This window comes from Chlorocebus sabaeus, chromosome X (assembly GCF_047675955.1).
Source record: "Chlorocebus sabaeus isolate Y175 chromosome X, mChlSab1.0.hap1, whole genome shotgun sequence".
In the NCBI taxonomy this organism is placed as follows: Eukaryota; Metazoa; Chordata; class Mammalia; order Primates; family Cercopithecidae; genus Chlorocebus; species Chlorocebus sabaeus.
In genome coordinates, this window is record NC_132933.1 from 116390033 (window position 1) to 116412927 (window position 22895).

Here is a 22895-nt window from a genome sequence, read left to right on the forward strand (position 1 = left end):
TGTATACACTATGAAATAATATGCAGCCATAAAAAAGAATGAAATCATGTCCTTTGCATGCATCCATGTCCTCCTTCCATGGATGGGGCTGGAAGCCATAACCCTAAGGGAATTAAGGCAGGAATGGGAAACCAAATACTGTATGTTCTCAATTATAAGAAAGAGCTAAACATTGAGCACCTGTGGACATAAACATGGGAACAACAGACACTGCAAACTACTAGTTGGAAAGGGGATAGGTTAAAAAGCTACCTATTAGGTACTATGCCCACTGCCTGAGTGCAATATACCCATGTAGAAAACCTATACATGTACTTCCTGTATCTAAAACAAAAGTTGAGAGAAGAAAAAAGAAATCATTAAAAACAAACAATATTTTCAATTGTTTTTTCATTGCCCGGCTGTACTTTGTGTATATCATGGTACTCATCAGTATCTCTGCATTTAGACACAAATGGAGACCTATTTCATAGTGAAATATCATATAGTGTTTGCAGATGCTGCGTAACAGGTGTCCAAAAAGCAAATATAATGACACTGGATGAAGTTTCCCAGAGGACAGACATCTAAAGGCCACCCTTCGCACAGATTCACTTATATCTTACTAAGGAATATGTAATGTTATGTACTGAGTAGTAAAATGTAATGAAAGCAGTTGCAATGTAAAATACAGCTTAGGCATTTGCATCATTCGAACTGGTTCTGATAAACAACATCAAGAAATATCATGTTGCTATTGCACAACGCCAAGTCAGCTTTTTTTAAAAAAAGATTTTACAAAACAGACTATTCTCTTTCATTAATGTGATACACTAATGACCTTAGGGAAGTCATAATTCTTGAGGGATATCTTAGATTTTCACCCATTTAGACTACATTCTTCTCATGAGAATATTTTTTGTAGCTAGATGTAATCTAACCCAAAATATTTCTCTCAATAATATCAAATAAGTAATGCAATTCAAATATTGAGAAATAAAAAGAGAAATCAACATTAATACATTTAAAAGGGTAATAATATTGCTTAAATAAAAAAGAGGAAAGTAGATTTACCTTAATGGTTTCTTTGGTGTGAATACCAGATTGAAGATAAATGTTAACCTTTCAGCCGTAACATCATAAGATTTATCAATCAAATATACAGCTACACAGGATTCCAACTTAGACTTCATAGCTTCAGATTCAAATTGAATTTCATACTCAAATTCATGTATTTTAGGAATTTCTAGGAAAGTCAAGATTAAAATATATTTCAATTTAATTAAATATGCATAGATTTAATATCAATTACCTGTCAAGACTAACAATGCACAGGTATTTAGAGAAAGGGAGGGGGTATATATTATTTAGCTTAGTGTCTATAAAGTCTAGTGCATTATCAGGCGTATAATGATACTCAGGATATTTTTGTTAATAAGTTAATAAATAAATGAATGCATATAAAAATAAACATAGAAGACAATTCTCACCACTCTTAAATCTTTATAATCCCGGTCTATAAAGCAAGAAAGGCCACATGGAAATTAATAATCATTAACTATCTAATGAAAATGATGACATTTGCTCTATCTAATAAATGTATTAAAAACCTATAGACTTAAAACTTACGAAAAAGTGGTTTAAAATTTGCTTTGAATTAAGTTTAAACAATATTGAAACAGCATTTCAAACTGTTAGATCAGGATTTTCAATTTCTAGTATATTTTGATTAACAAAAACTGTTTCTCATGTTTCAGTGTTGGAGTATACAGACAATATGATGAACAAATATTTTCTTAATGAGTAGGTTACCAAAGAAAAGTAATAGTAGTTTTTCGAACACTGCACATGAAAAATATCTTAAATCTAGAACTAGCATGTAGATGAGAGGTACAAACATGTATTAAACTTACTCTCCAGTTATATGTAAGGAGCCCAACTCACAAAATCAAAAAGTTTGTTGCATATGGAACTTGGAAGAGAGGTCAGAGAATCATGAATTGACCAGATCTACAGTTGTGCTAATCCAGAATCCAACCCTCTCGGCCCACTGATGAGCCATCCCCTTAGCCCAGGAGTTCTTAAACAGGGGAAGGGAATAGTAAAGGGAGAAACCAACTTTGTCATATATCCTTGCACTAGGCCTGCCCTCATGGACCCTGGTTCCAGGCCTGTCCTTGTAGACACAGGCACCAGATGTGTTCCCAGTCATGGCCCCAGATCTGCCTACAGACCCAGGCACCAGGCCTACACCAAGACACATTATAATTAAATTGTTGAAAGTCAAAGACAGGCTACTCTGGGCCACTCTGCTTATGGGATGCCCCTTCTCTGTCTATGGAGCAGTCAAAAAGGGTCGAAGACAAAAATAGAACTTTGAAAACAGCAGGAGAAAACTGACTCATCACATACAAGGGAACTATTATTACACTATCAGTGGATTTCTCAACAGAAACATTGCAGGACAGGAAACAGTGAAACGACACATTCAAAGTGCTAAAAGAAAAAAAAGGCCAACCAAGAATACTACACTTGACAAATCTGTCCTTTAAAACAAAGAGATATTGGGAGGCCAAGGATGGCAGATCACAAGGTCAGGAGATCAAGACCATCCTGGCTCACATAGTGAAACCCTGTCTCTACTGAAAATACAAAAAAAAAAAAAAAAAAAAAAAAAAAAAAAAAGGCTGGGCATGGTTACAGGCACCTGTAGTTCCAGCTACTCCAGAGGTTGAGGCAGGAGAATGGCTGGAACCCAGGAGGCGGAGTTTGCAGTGAGCCGAGATCGTGCCACTGCACTCCAGCCTGGGCGACAGAGCGAGACTCCGTCTCAAAAAATAAAAATAAAAAGAGATAAAAACCCTCAGATGAACAAAAGCTGAAGGAGTTTGTCATTTTACTAGACCTGACTTATAAAATGTACTAATAGGGAGTTTTTCAAGCTGAAATGAAAGAGTGTTCAAAAGCAACATAAAAATATATAAAAGTATAAATCTTACTGGCAAAGGTAAATATATATACGAATGCAGAATGTAATAGTGGTGCACAAATAACTTTTAACCCTAGTATAAATGTTAAAAGTATTTAGAATAACTATAGCCACAAAAAATTAGTTAATGAATATACAATAAAAAATGGCTTTTCATATCCATAATATAAAGTGTGTTTAGGGGGAGTAAAAGTGTTTTTGTACATGATTGAAATTCTTATCAGCTGAAAATAGACTTTTCTATATTATGATATAAAATAGTTACAATGCTTGCCTTCTCAAAGCACCTCTATTGTCAGTTGTCTCCCCTTCTGTATATATTTTCATGAACTGCTGATGAAGACCTATACATTTTTACCTCAGGGAAACTTTCTAGCTACGGCTAAATTCATGAAAAAGGGGCAAATAATTTTGTTTCCACAGCCAACACCTAAACATACATTAAAAACATAATGTTTTTCTTATCATTATTTCTATTTTCATTTCTTTATTCATTCAGCAAATATTAACGAAAGGTTTTCATTGACATGAGACATCCAATTCTTGTCCTCATGGAGCTGATGGTCAAGAGGAAGAAACTGACAATAACTGCTAATGCTACAACTAGTTTATAAATTACTACTGTGATAACTGCTACCATGGAGAAGTAGAGGATCCCATGAGAGCATAGGTCCTGGGAACATCACTGCTAAGGACTTCAGAGGAAGAGACCAACACACCAAACTGAAGGATGAGTCAAGGTTAGCTGGATGTAGAGAGGGGGAAACTCCTTCTACTCATCAAAGCAGCCTGCAGGAATTACTCAGACTGCAGGAATTGTTCATGGTGAAAACCAGCTGGGCCCATTTGAGAAAGAACTTACGAGGGCAGAGCAGAGAGGGTGAGAGGAGTTTATCAAGCAATGAAGTAGGAAAAGTAGGAAAGAGCGAGACAATGCAGGGTGTGGTGAAGATGTGAGACTTCTAAGAATAACAGGAAACAACTAGACTACTAGTGATTAGCATCGAGTTTCAGATTCTATTCAAGATTAATACTAAATAAAAGAAGCCAAGCAGTCTGACTTAAGACTTTACAACTCAGTATAGCAGGCTTGTCATAAGGCACAATTGCTGAAGAAGCACCATTAGCACCATTAGCATCACTGTCTGGAAGTATGCAGGACATAATTTGTGCATAGGAATGTGGTGGCTCTCAGAGCAGAGCCCTAGGGCACTCAAAAACTTAGATCAGAAAAGAAAACAACAGAAATCAAGAAGGGGCAACCAGTGTGATAATAAATTAATAAGGTTAGTCATGAAAGTCAAGAGCAGAAAGTACTTCAACTTGATCAACTGGTAAATGCTGGTGACATGTGATATAAATATGACTGCTGTATTAGACACACTGGATAAGGTTGGCAGTCTTTTCAAGAGCAATCCTGTTACAGTAAGCAGGACAGAAGACTGAATGAAGTAAGTTGATCAGAAAAAAAGAAGTGAAGAGAAACAGAGCGAAGAATCAAGGACAGGAGGTCAATATGAGGTCACAGGAGGAACAATGACAGGTTTCTCAGGAGCTGTTTGTGATTACAGGCCAAACCAAACCTGACACGGGAGTTTACAAACAACAGGCAAATACGATACAGGAAGATGACTGGCCTGGGATGAAATGAGACACATATGAGACATAAATCAGAACATCACACACACAAAAGACAACAGATGAATCAAAGAAAAACAGTCTTGAGCTATAGAACAACTGGGAAATAAAAGAAGGGGCATGACTAAAACTACTTTCAGACAGAAAGCACCAAGAAAGTCACTGAACTAATCCACAGAGAATTACAAAGAATGCATGGACCAGGAGGTACTTAAGAAGAAATACACTTATAGGAGAAATCTTGCTCACAGAGTAATTTGTAATCTTATAGAAGTGACATTGCAAAACACAGTCTAAAAATCCAAGAATAGTAATATCTCAATAGGACAATACCAATTGATTTAAATAGTATAGGTGCATAGATTTATCATCTTGAATAAATATTTTTGAAAACCTTGACAACAGAGTATGTCTTTTGCTAATTTTGGTATCTCTGGAGCTGAATATAATATCTGGCAGAAAAGATGCTTGCTGGATTGTTGCTGAATGATAAAGATATGAAAGCAATCAATCCCAGTTTACTTAAAGGTATGTGTGATGAATAAGGATGAAGAGAGCACAGTGGTCCTTGTATTTTCATTAAATGAAGCTTGATAGTTTTACGTGACTCAGAGAAATTCTATGATGAAGATAATGGGAAGGGAATATTGGGAATTCTTATCTCCTACTTATCAGGTTTACATAAAGAGGCCTATTCATTCTCAAGAAGGGAAAAAGTACAGGAGAAAAATATCTCAGCCTCAATCTGCCTCCTTCATGATGACTTGCCACGGGTGGAAAAGCAACATATCTGATCAGTGAATTTGAGTGAAGGAATGGAACATGAGCAGGTAAGCGTACCCTTCTCTTTCTTCCCCAATGTCTTGATTCTAGGATTCACACTTTCTTCTACTTGCTCATGTGTAAGTTGTTTGTTCCTGCAAGGAGTTCACAACTGGCCAGTATGGCATGAATGTACTCAATTTTGGTGGAAGGTATTAAAAAGCCCAAATTTCTCCATAGTTCCAAGTCATTTTCCAATTCATCTGTGTAATGAACAAAGCTAACACTTTGATTTCCATCTGCTTTATTTTTATATCTGCCTCTCAGTTAGTTTCAAACTCAGATGAGAGAAGACAAGTGTGTAATTAATTATCACTCTTAAAATCCTATCAGAGTCCATGCCACTCAGTGTAGTGCTTTAATTTCCACTAGGAGGGACTTAGGAGACAACAGGAAGTACAAGACTGCATGGCCAACATGACTCCTTAATGTGCTGAGTAAACTGTGATTAAATTGCACAGGAGTGGGAAAGGAGCTAGTCTGCTTTTGCATATACTAAAGACTAAAGTAGTATTCAGACTTTCTGGTAAGATTTATCCTTTCATAAAGAAAAAGGCGTCAAAGGAGGGTCAAGCAGAGAGAATTACAGATTGTGTAGAGAGTTGGTTACACCTTTGGAATAAGGGCAGGGGAAAGGAATCATGTTATTGCCATATGTCTTTAAGGAGGCAATGAGGTCGATTACTTTCTTTAAATATTTAGGCACTATAGAGAAAGAAATATGTTAAAATTGAGAAGACTGGTCTATTCTATATAGTAGGACATACATCAGGAGAACAAAAAAGATTCACAAATTAAAATGTAGTTAGCCAAAATATGAATGAGCTTGTTGAGTTTGGTGGTGTTGAGCAGAGAAAACAAAAGCTGTTTTAGAGAGAATGACGAATGGAGGTAAGACTGCAAAACTTCCCTACAGTTATTTTCAATAGTAAATATTGTTTTTCATCATGGAAAATAAGGAGGCAGTAAAAGAAGAGCCATATCAAAAGGTATATTTTCAAGAGCTATTTTGAGAGAGATTGCTCTCCTAATATGATTTTCAAATTTCCCAAAACGATACTGGTACCTTCTTTCAAGACCCTGATTATCTAGGAGTTAAGTGGATTTTTAGGTAATAACTATAATCAATGTATACGATCAGAATTGCAATTTTTGTAGTTTACAACCTGACAAGAGTACAACTTAAGCAATTTAAAGTAGCAAGAACATGTTAAAATGGTTTATATGTATAAACATTTATTTACCTTCCTTTACAGTTACTGTAACATGAGTTCTGCCCTCTTAATATTTTTAAAGTGCATTTTAAGTGCACCACACAATATTGTTAACTCTAAGCACTATGTTTTACAACAGATTCCTAGAACTTATGCATTTAGTACAATGGAAACTTTATACCCAATATTCAACTCCCCATTTCTCCTCCCTTCCAGATCTTAGCAACTATTATTCCATATTATTCTGCTTCTATGAGATTGAGTATTTTAAATTTATCATATTAAGTGGTATCATGTAGTTTTGTCTTTCTGTGACTGGCTTATTTCACTTTGGTCCATCCATGATATTGTATATTGTAGAATTTCCTCCTTTTTAAGGCTGAATATTATTTCAAGATAGTATATGCTACATTTTCTTTATCCATTCACCTGTGGACATAAATTTAGGTTGTTTCTATATCTTGGTTATTGTTAATAATGTTACAATGAACATTGGAACACAGACTTCTCTTGGAACTCCCAATTTCAATTTTGTTTTGAATAAATGCCCAGAAGAGCGATTGCTAGATAATAGATGATAATTCTCTTTTTAATATTTTGAGGATCTTTCATACTGTTAGACTGTTTTCCATAGCAGATGAACCATTTTGCATTCCTACCAACAATGTTTAAGGGTTCAAATTTCTCCACATCCTTAACAATGCTTTTTTATTTTTTGACGTTAGCCATGGTGACAGGTGTGAGGTGATATCTCATTGTAGTTTTGATTTGTATTTTCCTAATTAGTGATATTGAACTTTTTTTCATACAGTTTTCACCATTCATATGTCTTTTCTAGAGAAATGTCTATTCAAGTCTTTTGCTTATTTTAAGAATCAGATTATTAGTTTTTTTTTTTTTTTAAAGTGAGTTGTAGGAGCTCCTTAAGATTAACCACTTATCAGATATATGGGTTGCAAATATTTTCTACCATTCCACATGTTATCTTTTTATCCTGTTGATTGTTTCCTTTGTTGTGAGGAAGCTTTTAAGTTTAATGTAGTCCTACTTATTTTATTTTATTTTTTGTCTGTGCTTTCGATGTTATATCCATGAAATCATTGCCAAGACCAATGTGTCATGAGAAGACCTTTGCCAAGCACAGGGTCTTTGGCAAGAGGGTGCCCTAAATCTCCCTAAAGGCTTTGGTAAGTCTGGTTCCTCCTGAAGTGCAAGAAACTTTCAATTAGTTTCTGTTGTCTTACGAAGGGAATTATTGCTGAATTGGTGTGTTTGTGGGTGTTTGGAGGGTCCAGAACTCTCTACTTTCCCTTGTTGCTGATATCACTCAGTTTCATATATTTACTTCAAGTAAAACACCACATATTTGAAGAATTAGATAACTTGTTTTAAATTGTTTTGATTTTTTAAATTGAGATATTTTATTTTATATTTTTTTGAGATGGAGTCTCTCACTGTTGCCCAGGCTGGAGTGTAGTGGCGCGATCTCGGCTCACTGCACCCTCTGCCTCCCAGGTTCAAGCAATTCTCCTGCCTCAGCCTCCCAAGTAGCTGAGATTACAGGTGCCTGCCAACACACCTGGCTAATTTTTTATATTGGTATAGCTGGTCTATGGTTGGTAAGGCTGGTCTTGAACTCCTGACCTCGTGATCCTCCCGCCTTAGCCTCCCAAAGTGCTGGGATTACAGGCGTGAGCCACCATGCCTGGCCCAAGATAGTAAATTCTTATATACAAATCTGGAATATACAGTAAATACATGGAGCATTATTATTATTATACAAACTTTATTTGGATATATCTAATTTATGTTCATTTTCTATTTCTTTAAATAAGAAAATAATTTACTCAAGGTTTTGTTTCTAAATTTAAAGCTGCATTTTATGGCATTATCGTATTCCTTAAATCAGAAAGAAAGAGTAAAAGAAAAAAAAATAAAGTCTAAGGGAAGTGGAAACTATAGTTACTACAATTTTCTCTCTCCTCACTATTGATGGAATCACAATCTACATCTTATAAATCTAGTGATAACTGTAACTGTTGTTATTTTTGAGTTATATGAAAACAACACACATAACTGAACACACCTTAAGCACTATGTGAATAAGCAGTGAAATGAAAAGTAAATGGACATGGATCTTAATGTAATTGCACAATCAGCAACCTGCAATTCATGGAAACTAAGTGTTTCTTTTCTTTTCTTTTTTTTTTTTTTTTCCTACCACTGTAGTTCTCTTACCATTGGGATCCTCACAAAAAGAATATGAAGTTCTTCTTGGAATCACTAAAACTTCTTTCAGTTCTGGAGTAGGATTAAGTCCGAAAAAACCAGCATTCAGTATGATTTCCACCTTCTCTTCTACCCGCTTCCTCGACTGACATTGTATGATAACTACTCAGGAGAGAAATATTTCCAGTTAATTTGACTTGTAGGTGATATGATCATTCTTGAGATAGAAGAAAATGAACTATGTCATAAAAATAAAACTTCCTTTGATATACTTTGACTTGTCATTGTATCTGGCCATATACACACAGACACACACACATTCACGCAATATCTACATTAATTAACATTTGGGAAGAAAATATGAATATTAAAGACTATGTAAAAATAGCACAGGAAAATAAATCTGTAAGATATATACTAGATTATAAAACATTATATTAGGATACAGAAATTTGATTCAGGAACTGATGTAGTTAGATCCATAACTCAAGGGGTAATTGTAAATGCATGCATTTTTTCCCTTTTGAAACATATGTTCATTGTGATAATACTAAACTTTACTTTTATAACAATACTATAGAAAATGTCTTCAAAGAATTTTTAAAAATAAGTTCTGTAACCCTTATTTTGCAATATTTTAAAATATTTCCTATTAGATTCATTATGTTTTTACATGTACCCTGAAATTCATATTCAAATATTTAAAATTATTTTTGACTTACTTTTAAGTTTATAAAAGTCACCTTTTAAACACATAAAAGTAAAATTGTAATGATTTAAAGTTCAAGTTAAATGTGATTATATATTAATTTAATGTACAGAATTAAATATGTATATATAAATATATTCTATATGTATTAAATTCCAATATATATAAATTAAAATGGCTAGGAAAAACTGTACAAGCTTTCCTGGTTATAACTATATTCAGTATCAAAGCATTAAATCAGGAATTAATGTTATGAAAGTTATAATTAGTATCATGTCACTGGTTGTGTCCTAGAGGTCCTTAGGAAATTAGTGCTCTGGCAATGTATGGATCACTCAATCACAATGAATTCTCATTTCATTGTCTTTACAGTGTGACAGGTAGCAGAGCGTTTTTCCAATTATCTGGCCCAATAGATAGTAGTAGATAAGAATGCACACAGAGAAAATGTGGCTCAAAGAACAAAAAAGTATCCTGGGTTTGAGAATAACTTCAGTGACAGATACATAAAAAAGAAAAGAAATAATAAACTTTGATAATGACATACGTGAGCAGGGAAAGCAGTAGGTTATAGCTGATATTACTAAGAACAAAAAATGGACTACACAGAAAGTGAATGATATGTATTTATAAAATTATACTCACTTGCCTTTCGAGGGCATGTGTAGATAAAAATAATCACCAGCATCAATTTTAGATTTTGGGGAAAATGATTTAATAACTAATACACATTCTATTTCTGAACACTAATGCTACTATAGGTTGGGCTAATCTAACACAAGCTATTTACAGAACTCATATTTAATTAAAAAATCAAGTAATTACCAGGAAAAATGACTCAAAGAAAAATGCTCTAGACCGTCTTTGAAGAAAAATTTGCAAGACATCTATGTTTTCGTGTTCTCATAAGCATGGTTTTTGACTAAAAATTTGGCTTTAAACCTTTAATCTGGATAAAATGAATCTGTCTGCAGTAGACATGAGCACAGTATTATTAGCATTCCAACAGAGTACTGTCTAGGGCTTATTATATCACTTTGATCAGATGACTGTGTATTATAAATTTTAAGCAGTTCAGCTCTATGGAAAGTAACAATTAACTACCTTCTGGAAGGAAATAAAAGAAATTTTATGACATGTTTGTGAAACATTCTGAAGATAATTTAGAATATTTAAAATATTTATCTATGTGTTGATTTTTAAAAGTCAAGAATAAAAATGCTTCAAGTAAAATAAATGACATTTGTGGTCAAAGGTATTACTATATTTGTGGATTTTTACTCCAGTTCAAATTAAACTACATAAGGAAACATGTAATCTTGATCTTCCTTTATAACCAGTGTACCTGGGGAAATGCTTTACTTACTCACAAGCAAAACTTACTAGTGTCTCTTCTAAGTGTGGTGATGTAATTACATCAGTGGAAGTCTAACTCTTTTTCATTTACAAAGTTGGTATCGGAGGGAGAAAGATAAAGCAAAATTTCAAGACTTATTTTAACTCATCTGTGTTGCTAAAGGGGGAGATCCAAAATAAATATCCCTTTGCTTTGCAGAGCAATTCAGTGCATCTTAGTGATGCAGAATGCCATCTAGAGCCTGATAAGAGGTTTGGATACTAAATATCACTAGTTACCTAAGAGAAATTTTGTTTCTTAGGCTGATCGTGGGAAGGAAATGGGAAAATCAAGGAATGCAAAAGAAGTGAGAAGAGTATTGAGGAAAGAGAACACACAGAAACTTTAGAGAAGTCTAGGGTATGTCCAGGCAAAAAAAAAAAAAAAAAAAGGTCAATGAGAAAAAGAAAGGCATTTAAGGGCAGAGATTTTATATTGTGTTTATTGTGGCAAAATAAACCTTCCTGAAAACTTCAGTACATTCTGACTGGTTTGGGGGAACACCATAAAGTTTTATGCTTGAGACAATAATAAAGGGATCCACATCTCCACAGCATAGTTCGTAGATGAGATCGAGAGTTACACAGAAGCCGAAATAGGATGCCTAAAAGTGACCTGAGAGCAAGTATACCTGAGAATCTTACAAATCTAGTGCAGAGCTCTGTGGAATAAAGGAGTCTGAAGTTAATTGCATTTTAATTTTAGCTGACATCTGCATTTCACCAACAAGAAGGCAACAAGAAATAGTGTGGTTTTGTGGAAAACTCATTGGACACATTGGGAGAGCATGTTTACGTCATAGAATTCCCACCAGTAGGACTGTTCACATTACTACCTACTTTCTCTGGACTTCAAACAAAGAAGATATGGGAATAGAGAATATCTAAGGTCTCTAAGAATTCTGGCATTTTCTGACTCTAATGTATACCTACCTGGAGGAGATTTAGGAGGTGGTGCTAGTGGGAGTCCAACAATAGGGTATATCCAGTGTATTGCTTGGATTTCTTCGCTGTCAATTCCCATAATACTAATTAGAAATTAAAATATTAAGAGGGAACGAAAGGAGAAGCTCCATATTAACAAAAAGCTTATTATTTATTAACTTTATGGTATTTTAGTAAAGCTTGTAAATTTAGACTTTAGTAGAGAAAAACTGATGAAAGAAAGAACATTTTCTGCAAATACCGATTTTATAAACATTTCAAAGCAAACCCTGGGAAATCATCACAAAGCAAACTGTAATGAAATCATCATGAAATTGAAGAGCTTTTTTCCCTACTTTAATGAGAGGTACTACAGCCCTCTTGGGATCTATTCTGTATTGGATGGGCAAAGCACAAAACAAAAACTGCCATGAAGTACAGTACTTCAGAATTTTGTGAGGCATTTACTTTTGGAGGATACTACTTAAAAGAAAAGGGGTTATTTGTCCAAATATTTTAGGTGCATCATACACCACTAGGAGCACAGCAATATTAGAAAATGTTTATAGGCTGGGTATGGTGGCTCATGCCTGTAATCCTAGTACTTTGGAAGGTTGAGGCAGGTGGATCACTTGAGGTCAGGAGTTCAAGACCAGCCTGGCAAACATGGTGAAAACCCATCTCTACTAAAAATACAAAAATTAGCCGGGTGTGATGGCACACACCTGTAATCCTGGTTACTTGGGAGGCTGAGGCAGGAGAATTGCTTGAACCTGGGAGGTGAACATTGCAGTGAGTCAAGATCACGCCACTGCACTCCAGCCTGGGCAACAGAGTGTGACTTCATCTCAAAAAACTAATTAATTAATTAATTAAAATTTATGATCAGTTTTGAAGTTGGGATTTTTTTTCATTAAAATGAAATGCAAGACATTGCAGGCAAGACAGGTTGAGTGTGGGGCTTATGCAAAAGAATAATATCCCATCCTTAGGAGGCCTTCAAGCTTGTTTAATGCATTCCTATAACTGTTTTGAAATTCTCAATAGTTTTTGAACAAACTATTAAGTTTGCTCATTCTCATTTTTCACTGAGACTTACAATTTATGTAGCCTATCTTGACTATAAGAGTAGTGACAATGTATGGTAGAATGGATAGTAATGGGTCCACGGTAAAGAACTGGCAAAAAACGAAGGAAAAGAAATACGCACATGTAGGACGAAGTAAAAATTTATTTTTAACTAAGATTTCCAGACTATCATTTAATTAAACTATAAGAACAGAGAACACATTTAGACTTTGCACCATTATTGAATTTTGCTTAATTTCCAGCTAAGCAAGAAAGATACAAGTAACTTGCATTCTGCCAATGGCAGAATACCTCTAGTCATGGCAGTTTCATATGATGGATATCATATCCACCTGGCACAGTGTGAATTCCAGTATCATGAATTCACTTCACTCAGACAAACTGTTTTAGGTTGTCCTCCGTATACTGATTACTTATTATGTTAGCAGTCACTATTTTCCATGTCAGAAAGGAGTCCCTTTGCATGTCTCTGACTTTGATTCACTGATAATGATACTTCAGATTAAACTTGTTCATCATCTGAGCTTCAAATCAACCATTAGATATATATGTATATAAATATATTATTTTCTATACATTATATATATCCATATAACAAATATATTTTCCTCCTCTGAACATATGAATTTCAACAGTTCAGAGAATATAAAATCATGAGCTTGATATTATATATGTATAACATGTAAAAGAAACCTAGCATGTCAGTGGCTGTCAAAATAAAATTACTTTCCTTCAATGTCTTTATTTAAATGTTACCTTTTAAACTCTACATCCAACTCATCAAAATTGTCAATAGGCCAATATTTTCCATTTGCTTTTGTCATCTCAACAATAACCATTGTTTTGTGTAATTTCATAATTTGGGGTATAAATAACAATGAGATATCTACATTTCCTTTAGGAGGCAGTGTAATTCCTGTAAAACACACAAAAAATAATTTTTAATGGGGTAAACATTAACAGACGATAATTTTAACAGGAGAAAGTAATCACCTAATTTGATTACTGATTATCAATTTTTAAAAACTGCTTCTAACAAAAAACACATTATACAAAATTATAAGTTCACTTCACTATTTTACCTTAGACATCATCAACCTTATTTTTTTATTATTATTATACTTTAAGTTCTGGGTTACATGTGCAGAATGTGCAGTTTTGTTACATAGGTATATACATGCCATGGTGGTTTGCTGCACCCATCAACCCGTCACCTATATTAGGTATTTCTCCTAATGTTATCCCTCCCCTAGCCCCTCACCCCCCGACATACCCCAGTGTGTGATGTTCCCCTCCCTGTGTCCGTGTGTTCTCATTGTTAACTCTCACAAGTGAGGACATGCAGTGTTTGGTTTTCTGATCTTGTGATAGTTTGCTGAGAATGATGGTTTCCAGCTTCATCCATGTCCCTGCAAAGGACATGAACTCATTCTTTTTTATAGCTGCGTAGTATTCCATGGTGTATATGTGCCACATAATCCAGTCTATCACTGATGGACATTTGGGTTGGTTCCAAGTCTTTGCTATTGTGAATAGTGCTGCAATAAACATACATGTGCATGTGTCTTTATCATAGAATGATTTATAATCCTTTGGGTCAAATGGTATTTCTACTTCTAGATCCTTGAGGAATAGCCACACTGTCTTCAACAATGGTTGAACTAATTTACACTCCCAACAGTGTAAAAGTGTTCCTATTTTTCCACAACCTCTCCAGCATCTGTTGCTTCTTGACTTTTTAATGATCGCCATTCTAACTGGAGTGAGATGGGATCTCATTGTGGTTTTGATTTGCATTTCTCTAATGACCAGTGATGATGAGCATTTTTTCATATGTCTGTTGGCTGCATAAATGCCTTCTTTTGAGAAGTGTCTGTTCATATCCTTTGCCCATTTTTTGATGGGGTGTTTTTTTTTTCTTGTAAATTTAAGTTCTTTGTAGATTCTGGATATTAGCCCTTTGTCAGATGGATAGATTGCAAAAATTTTCTCCCATTATGTAGGTTGCCTGTTCACTCTGATGATAGTTTCTTCTGATGTGCAGAAACTCTTTAATTAGATCCCATTTGTCAATTTTGACTTTTGTTGCCATTGCTTTTGGTATTTTAGGCAGGAAGGCTTTGACCATGCCTATGTCCTGAATGGCACTGCCCAGGTTTTCTTCTAGGATTTTTATGGTCCTAGGTCTTAAGTTTAAGTCTTTTTAAAAGACATATTTTCCTGTAGTAAGAAGTTTCTCCTGAAGATGCTAGAAGAACTGAAGAAATGTTGAAAGTGATGGCTGAGGTTTCTCAGAGTGATAAAAGAACTAGAAAACCCATGAGTATTTTCATATCTTACCACATTTTTCAGAGGATAAAGTACAGCAAGTTTTGATCCTTTATTTTCTCATATGTTTCTCTAGACTATAATAGGTGCAAGTCTTTCCTAAGAGCCCCCAAATTGCTGCCGCTAAAAGCTGTTAATTTATTTAGCTGATCCATGAGGAAAGACAAAGCTTATCTGTGAAAGACAGGGTCATCTGCTTCTAGTTGTGAAAACCAGAAGACAGAAAAACTGACAGCATTTTCTTGTGGTCCGATGGATTAGAATTTTTCAACTTTTACCATGCATAAGAATCACATGAGAAACTTGATAGACATGGAACCTGCAGAGCCTCATCCCTAGAGATTCTGATTTATTTAGGCTGAACTAGGGCCCAGGAAGCTGCACGATTAAGTAGCACCTTATAGGATCCAAAGGCAGATGGCCATGAGACCTTATTTAAAAAAAAAAAAAAAAGTTACCTCTTGGACAAGTTTCCAGAGGTATGAAGAATGTCAAGCTTCGGGCCATTTGTAACAGCGAGGGTTTCCAAGCCTATAAATGTCTACTTTTATTTAGAAAAGTAACACTGTTTTACAAGATAATAGAGGATTATTAACTACACTCATTTTTTATTCTGTTGTAAGACTGATGATAATCAAAGTCATTTTTTTCTCAAATAAAATTATTTTATTAAACTCTTAAAAACATCACAAATGGCAATTAAAAATGGCCCCTTTGCAAAACTTTCCAACTGAAAATTCTTATAAATTTTCAAATTTTAAATTTTATTCCTTGAGGAAATTAAAACATTCTAAGGCCTAGTAACATTGTTAATAATAATAATTAATATAATTAATAGTTAATACTTGTTGAGTATTGACTATATTCAGGCTCTGTGCTAAGCATTTTTATACAATTTATTTAATTCTCAGAAAACCACCATAAATTAAGTGCTTTTACGTTTTTCATTTTAGAGATGAAAAAATTGACACAGTGTAGTTAAATAACTCGCCCAAGGTCCCCTTGAAAGACTGTGTTGTTTACTAAGATATCTAAACCAGGGGTCCCCAACCCTCAGGCGGTGGACCAGTAAGAGTCTGTGACCTGTTAGGAACTGGGTCGCACAGCAGGAGGTGAGCAGCAGGTGGGCGAGCATTACCACTTGAGCTCTGCCTCCTGTTAGATCAGTGACTGCATTAGATTCTCATAGGAGAGCGAGCCCTGTTGTGAACTGCACGTGTGTGGGATCTAGGTTGCAGGCTGCTTATGAGAATCTAACTAATGCTGATGATCTGAGGCAGAACAGTCTCATCCCGAAAATCTCCCCCGACCCTGTCTGCATCTGTGGAAAAATTGTCTTTCATGAAACCGATCCCTGGTGCCACAGAGCTTGGGGACTGCTGATCTACACAAAGTCAATTATCTTCAATTTTGTTTTTATGAGTTCTATATTTTCATGAATCGTTGTATGAAATAGATAAAGTTAATTAATATAAACGCACTTCCTGAAAAACTGTTATACATTATGAAGGTCATCACATTTTGTACACACAGAGATATTTGCAAGAACTTGTAAAATATATTTGAACCCAACCTACTCTTTTGTTTTTGACTAGTATTTTTATTGTGGTTCTCAGTTATTCTTAGTACAATAACATAGATTTTCTACTGTGACTTTAAATCTACAAACCTCCCTTCAAGGTAATGAAAGAGTAAGCTAGATGACTGTATATTTCACAGGTCATAAGTGCAAATGTTATTAAGAGTATAGTTTATGGAGATTTCATTATGTTTAGTTTCAGGGAAACTATGGATTAATTCATTTTAAAATATGTTTGGATAACAACAGCAAAGGCTAACTCAAATCAACCATGCATGCGTCCCCAAGGAGATAAAGTTTAGAAATTATAACTTAGCCTTACACAAGATTACATTATTACTTAAAAAAATTATATTACCACTAAAAATAAATCTAGGCTTTTAGACAGTGAAGATAGTGCAAGAAGTCAAGACAGATAAAAAAAAGAGAAGCTCATTACTTACACTATGATTTCTTTTAACGTTGAAATTGAAAGTATAGAAAGATGATGCCATGACAAACATGCCCATTTTATTAAAAATCTAGTACCCCATTTGCGGTTGTAACTTTCTTACCAAGCCTACAAGTAGACCTGAAGTTCATTATTGAATTCACCACAGGTGTCTTTGGCTATTATTATACCCTTGGATGGATAAGAACCACTCTGTAACGCTGTTAACTTCCAAGAAATCACTGAAAATTAACATTGAAAAGAACTTTGAGAATGTATCAAGTTCATTTTTCATCTCATAAATTAGTTTTATTTTATATGGTTTTCCCATTGCCCTACTAATACTTTGACTATGGACAGGAAAGCTGTTCTTCCTTCTAATTAAAAATCTATCATTGACAGGCATTTGGGTTGCTTCCAAGTCTTTGCTATTGTAAATAGTGCTGCAATAAACATACGTGAGCATATGTCTTTAGAGTAGAATGATTTATAATCATTCGGGTATATACCCAGTGATGGGATTGCTAGGTCAAATGGTATTTCTGGTTCTAGATCCTTGAGGAATCCCCAACTGTCTTCCACAATGGTTGAACTAATTTACACTCCCACCAACAGTGTAAAAGTGTTCCTATTCCTCCACATCCTTGCCAGCATCTGTTGTTTCCTGACTTTTTAATGATCGCCATTCTAACTGGCATAAGATGGTATCTCATTGTGATATTGATTTGCATTTCTCTAATGACCAGTGATGATGAGCTTTTTTAAAAAACATGTTTGGTGGCTGCATCAATGTCTTCTTTTGAGAAGTGTCTGTTCATCTCCTTCACCCACTTTTTGATGGAGCTGTTTTTTACTTGCAAATTTATTTAAGTTCCTTATAGATTCTGGATATCAGGATGGAATACTGTCAGATGGAATACTGACCATGGAATATTATGCAGCCACAAAAAAGAATGAGTTCATGTCTTTTGCAGGGACATGGATGAAGCTGGAAACCATTATTCTAAGCAAACTAACACGGGAACAGAAAGCCGAACACTGCATGTTCTCCCTCATAAGCGGGAGCTGAACAATGAGAACACACGGACACAAGGAGGAGAACATCACACACCAGGGCCTGTCAGGGGGTGGGGGAAAAGGGGAGGGAGAGCATTAGGACAAATATCTAATGCATGTGGGGCTTAAAACCTAGATGACAGTTGATAGGTGCAGCAAACCACCACATCGCGGCACATGTATACCTATGTAACGAACCTGCATGTTCAGCACATGTATCTCAGAACTTAAATTTAAAAAAAGAAACACCATGAATTACATATCAACAACAAAAAATCAACCCATGTTTTCTTCTAATACTTGCATGTTTTCATTTTTATAGTTAAATATGTGATCCATTTGTAATTTACATATGTCTGAAGTGAAGAATTTATCTAACGTTATTGATTTTTGAACATGGAACTAATGATCAAAAAACACACTTATTTAAAAGAGTACAAATTTGAAATGCTAGCTTCATAGCATTTCCATATATATTTGGGTTTATTTCAGGATTTCCAAGAAGTTTGCTTTGGTCTTTCTGTCACTTCATGTGTAAGTATCACATTGTGTCAATTATAGATGCTCTATTTTCTAGTAAGACTAACTGCCTTCTTTCCCAGCTCATTTTTTAAAATAACATTTAAAATTTGCAATGAACGGTTAGCTCCAGGGAGCAGACTGGGGTGGGGGAACAAATGGTATTTTTAATGCCATCACCCTACATTTATACATCAGTTTAGGGATATCGAAAATTTTTGTCCACCCATACCTACCCAAGAAGAAAAACATAGTGTTTATTTTTCTTATTTGAGTACCAACCTTATTGTATAAAGTGTTTCTAGGTTCTTGGAATAGGTTTTCAGCTAGTCTTAGTTTTCAGCGCTACTAGAAGTTAAACACATCTTCATATGTGTTTACCAGGAAGCTGGAAATAATTACATCAGTTGTATGTATCTTCTGACTGGGAAATCGAGCTAGTATAATGATTATATTTATTAGATTAAGTAATCTAATAAAACATATTATAAACTCAAAATGTTTGAGCTTTTTTCTTTCTTTTTTAATCCATTTCCATACGGTAACTACATAATTTAACTACAGACAGATGTATTATTTTCTGTTACAGTCATCATTCTTAAAGTTCAACAGTACTAACCATCTGGGGAAAATATGCATATTTAATTTACATAACTTATTTTACACATGTATACATATTTTAAAAGAGTTATACATTATTTTTAGAACTTCAGAAACCCTGATAATAAATCATGTTTAGTATCTCAGGAATACTAAAAATAATGACATTATTATTAATATTTGTGCTTTGCTTTTAAAATCTACTATAGCCCAATTACAATTAGCATTCAAATTTTATTTCATGTATATTTAGAATTGCTATTTTGATTGTTCTTTTCATTAAAGGTGTTAGAAATTTTTACCCTTTGAACTCCTATTTGAAATATGGAAATGAGGTTTTCTGTCTTTTTTTTTTGACACGGAGTCTTGGTGTCTCCCAGGCTGGAGTGCAGTGGTGCAATCTCTGCTCACTGCAAGCTCCGCCTCCCAGATTCACTCCATTCTCTTGCCTCAGCCTCCGGAGTAGCTGGGACTACAGGCGCCCACCAGCACGCCCAGCTGATTTTTTGTATTTTTCGTAGAGACGGGGTTTCACCGTGTTAGCCAGGATGGTCTCCATCTCCTGACCTCGTAATCCACCCGCCTCGGCCTCCCAAAGTGCTGGGATTACAGGCGTGAGCCACCGCGCCGGGCAGGTTTTCTGTCTTTCAAGAAATTTTTTTCAAGATAGTAAAGTGAACGTAACCCTAATTTTAGTAATAAAATTGTTTCATCTTGGGCAATTCATTTTTCATTACTTTAGTTGTATTACATTTCTGCTCCTGTTTTTTAATAAACTGTGCACAATTTCTAATAATTACTGTGGCATCAGAAATGGCCCATGTCAGATAATCCAAGAGACACTAAGAAATTTTCTAGCACCGGCCAGGCGCAGTGGCTCACGCCTGTAATCCCAGCTCTTTGGGAGGCCAAGGCGGGCGGATCACAAGGTCAGGATATCAAGACCATCCTGGCCAGCATGGTGAAACCCTGTCTCTACTAAAAATACAAAAAAACTATCTGGGTGTGGCGGTGCACGCCTGTAGTCCCAGCTACTAGGGAAGCTGAGGCAGGAGAATCACTTGAACCTGGGAAGCAGAGGCTGCAGTGAGCCGAGATCGCATCACTGCACTCTAGCCTGGCGACAGGACAAGACTCTGTCTCAAAATAAATAAATAAATAAATAAATAAAATAAAAAATAAAAAAGAGAAATATACTCGCACCATAAGTAGTACTATTATTTTTGTTATACTGGTTTATTTTAAATAAGAATTCAAGTTTTTTATTTTTAATTAAGAATACTTATTTTTATTTTTGAAACATAAAGTGATCAAGAACGTGACTTTTCATTAACCATTTTCAAACATAAAATCGATGTATTTTTCCATATGAGTACTTCGTATTTCCAGTAGTTAATTTTTTTAATAAAAATAGAACATAATTACTCTATTGGTGGTTTGAAGGAGAGTCCCATCCTGTAACTGGTTCTTCTGAGACGTTAGGTGCTGAATCGTGCCCCCAACATAAAATTCATATGTTGAAACCTTATCCCCAGTACTTCTTAATGTGATTGTATTTGGAAGTTAGGCCTTTAAAGAGTTGATTAAGTGAAAATTAGGTTATTAGTGTGGGCTCTAATCTAATATTACTGGTGACCTTATAAGAAGATAAAATTTGAACACAGAGAGACACTGGGGGCAAATGCACTGATAAAAGACCACATGAAGACACAGCTTGCCCAGGAAAGAGGCCTCAGAAGAAATCAAACCTGCTGACACCTTGACATTGGACTTGTAGCCTCTAAAACTGTGAGAAAGAAAATTTCATTTAAGTCAGTCTGCAGCATTTTGTTATGGCAGCCCTAGCAAACTAATTCGTGAGATTATCTTTTCTTTTTATATATTATCCCAGAGTCTGTGGCATGGATGTCATTAAATTTACTTACAGAGATTCTAACTTCTTGCACTCAAAACATAGGGCAGATAGAAAAACATCATCTGACTGCCATTTGGTTGCTATGATGATGGAAAAGCTAGGGATGAACCATTCTCCCTTTCCTACCTATACCCCCTTGACCCAATGGAAGTATCTACTGAATAACGAGAAGGGCATTTAAGGGATTACATTTTTCTCCAAAAGAATTAGAGACTGTTGCTGTTTTACCCTGTTAACCTTTCATAGAGCTAGCTAATGTTTGATTTAATGGAAGGTTATCCAAAGTAGACACTGTCAAAGGAAATAGTATAGAAAAAGGAAACATAAGTAGAAGGTCACATTACTCATACATGCAACTGGGGAAGAAACACAAATCCATGCTTCTTAGAAAAATTTTCAGTTTGAGACATGACATAATGCTTTTTAAGTAGGTTTTGGGGTTATTCAGTGCAAATATGATTGCTAAGGTAAACTTTACAACATGGGCTAAGTGCCTGTGAGTTAAAGTTTTATGTTTTCTTTTTAACAATACATTAGCACAAATAATACAATTATACTTAAAGCAAAAATTGCTTTCACTGTGAACACTTCACTACTGGCTCAAAATGAGTGAACAATCCATTATCAGAGACTGTTGATAGGAGGCACAATGAAGGAGAAAGTTTCCTGACATTGAGGACTGTCAAGCACACGTTGTATAACCACTGACATTTATAATAGGGAAGGGTTTCTGGCTTTACACGTGTGTTTAGAATAGAATATCTTAATGCTTCTTCCATCCCTATTACTCTATGATAACATTTTTCTTTATAAGTTGAAAAAACAACTAAGATTTAAAAAATTATTAAGAAACTGTATATTTTTCTAGGAAAGTAGCTGGTTTTAATTTTAATTAAATTACCCACAGATAATTTTAAGATAAAATAATGTCTCCTACTATTACTACTATAACTAATATATCTTATTGATCAATCATCATGTCTTCCTCTTCCTCTGCACTGTACTAAGAGAAGTTTAATTCTGTGCTCAATTATTCACTATTTCTGGGAAATCAGGAAAGTTATTTATAAGTGAGATTTCCTTCATATAAAAAAGGAAGCTAATATAATATACACATCAAGGTTTTGTTATGGCAAGGGTACAACCCCAGGCCTGTCTAGATAATTCCATTTTGTGCAATATGGTTTTTATTCTACATTACTTTATTCTTCTGTTTAATCGTTTAGAAAATACTTACGTGTTGCGCATTATAATAAACACTGAGGATAAAATATTAAAGAAAACACATCTCCTGTTTTCTTTTTTTTTTTTTTTTTTTGAGACAGAGTCTTGTGCTGTCGCCCAGGCTGGAGTGGAGTGCAGTGGCTGGATCTCAGCTCACTGCAATCTCCGCCTCCCGGGTTTGCACCATTCTCCTGCCTCAGCCTCCCGAGTCGCAGGGACTACAGGCGCCCGCCACTTCGCCCGGCTGTTTTTTGTA

At 35.0% G+C, this 22895-nt stretch overlaps 1 protein-coding gene across 1 annotated transcript in view; it reads right to left on the reverse strand.

The window, feature by feature from the left end:
* Window positions 1–22895, reverse strand: part of CFAP47 (cilia and flagella associated protein 47) — a 434895-nt gene that overhangs the window by 31249 nt on the left and 380751 nt on the right. Inside the window, exons 58-61 of the mRNA XM_073013816.1 lie at window positions 13745–13904; window positions 11909–12003; window positions 8881–9033; window positions 1054–1225 (exon numbers count right to left, since the gene is read on the reverse strand). Coding sequence (XP_072869917.1) covers window positions 1054–1225; window positions 8881–9033; window positions 11909–12003; window positions 13745–13904 — 580 coding nt within the window. The remainder of the gene's footprint in view (window positions 1–1053; window positions 1226–8880; window positions 9034–11908; window positions 12004–13744; window positions 13905–22895) is intronic.